This window comes from Octopus bimaculoides, chromosome 9 (assembly GCF_001194135.2).
Source record: "Octopus bimaculoides isolate UCB-OBI-ISO-001 chromosome 9, ASM119413v2, whole genome shotgun sequence".
NCBI lineage: Eukaryota > Metazoa > Mollusca > Cephalopoda > Octopoda > Octopodidae > Octopus > Octopus bimaculoides.
The window spans coordinates 33,065,452-33,067,396 of record NC_068989.1 but is presented as its reverse complement, the minus strand read 5'-3'; the positions used below and the strand labels follow the sequence as shown (position 1 = coordinate 33,067,396).

General features: G+C 38.1%; 1 protein-coding gene across 3 annotated transcripts in view; it reads right to left on the bottom strand.

Annotated features, from left to right (window-relative positions):
* The window catches only part of LOC106883346 (neural cell adhesion molecule L1.1), a 67,820-nt gene that overhangs the window by 3,068 nt on the left and 62,807 nt on the right, over nt 1-1,945 (bottom strand). For all 3 annotated transcript variants that reach the window (XM_052970570.1, XM_052970568.1, XM_052970569.1), the window contains one exon: nt 319-358. In XM_052970570.1, the coding sequence (XP_052826530.1) occupies nt 319-358 (40 nt within the window). The remainder of the gene's footprint in view (nt 1-318; nt 359-1,945) is intronic.

Sequence of the window (1,945 nt, the reverse complement as noted above, 5' to 3'; positions counted from 1 at the left end):
AAACCATGTGGTTGGTAAGCAAGCTACTTACCACACAGCCACTCCTGTGCCAAAACATATGTCTGTAAAAATATACATGCTTAAAGTTATCTACATCTATCTAAATCTGTACATGATTTTGTATACATACCCATTATGAATATTAATGTCTGTACGTGTGTGTGTGTGTGTGTGTGTGTGTGTGTGTGTGTGTGTGTGTGTGTGCGTGTGTGTGTGTGTGTGTGCATGCATGCATGCACGTGTATGTGTGTACAGATATATGATTATATACATGTGATGCATTTATTAACATAAAGTGAGTGTGTAATATATACTTACTTCTGTTCTTCTTCATCATTAGAAAGGCAATCATCTTTCACTGATAAGATAAGAAAAATAGAGAACATTATTTGTTATTACAGGGTTCTAAAACATTCATAAATTTAGATCATCAACAATAATTCTAAGTATGATGATTCAGTGCACAAAAACTGTGCACAAAGTTCAAGGATTTGAAGAGTGTGGAACCAATTCTAAGCCACTATTGCTCTCAAGTCTACTCTGACTCAAACTAGTAGCACCTGTTAGGGTTTCAGCTATGGGTAAACTAATATGTGAACCCCTGGGAGTGAAGTGAGGGACCTCCAGTTCCATTTAGAACTTCCTTCTAGAAGATAAACTTGTATAAAAAATCTGAAGTGCAGTTTGGTTCTGGTCATCTCAGTCTGTTGTGCCACTAACTAAATAGCCAATTGCACTGGAAAGTAAGTTCAGTCCTGTGTATGCTTTAACCATTCAAAACAAATTCATGTTCAGGAACTTCTTGGATTCTTGGAGTGTTTGCACAAGTTTAGGAAGAGGTTTTACTCAGTCATGAGTTGACTGCCCACCATGTGTGTGTGTGTGTGTGTGTGTGTGTGTGTGTGACTTCGTTTGACCCTACCATAGAAAGTTTAGGTAAACTAAGTGTGGCTTATACTAATTTAGCTATAGTTAAAACAGTATATCCATTCTCCTAACTAGTCTGCACAATTATAAATACTAGGATTCTGTAAGGGAAAAACAGTGAGTGAGAGTGACCGACAGAGAGCAAGCCAAACTGGCACATAAATACTGTGTCAACAGAACATCATAGAAGGAGAGCTATGGAATCCACCAGTGATACAGTTGTCTTGTCCACCCATCTCTTACTTTCTCACTCACTCACTTTTGTTTCAACAACATCACTTGATCTGTTTAGTTGCTGCTGCTAGAATGACAGGGAATATGGGAATATGTAAGTCCAACACTATCTACCCTTTTACAAGAAAATATAACTCTTGTTACCTCGTATGCTTTCTGACTGTTTTTATATATGCTTGCCCATCATGGTTTGGCTTTTATTATATGTAGTGGAGAAATAAATATGTTATCTACAACTTCAGCCATTGTCTTCCTTTCTTGCAGTCAGCATTAACATTATCATTTTCATCCATAACATATTCACTCCATTACATTCTCGTGACCCTGAGCAAAAGAATTACAGCCTTCACTTGAACAGTTGTCACATCTATTGATTCTACATGATTCCAACTGCAAAGAGTTACAGCTTTCTGGTTCTACATCGCACATCATTTTGCTGCAACACACGACCTTGTGAAAACAATTACAGCCTTCACCAAATGCCCATCATATACTCTTTTACTCTTTTACTTGTTTCAGTCATTTGACTGCGGCCATGCTGGAGCACCACTTTTAGTCGAGCAAATCGACCCCAGGACTTATTCTTTGGAAGCCTAGTACTTATTCTATCGGTCTCTTTTGCCGAACTGCTAAGTTACGGGGACGTAAACACACCAGCATTGGTTATCAAGCGATGGTGGGGGGACAAACACAGACACACAAACACACATACATATATATATATATATATACATATATACGACGAGCTTCTTTCAGTTTCCGTCTACCAAATCCACTCACAAGG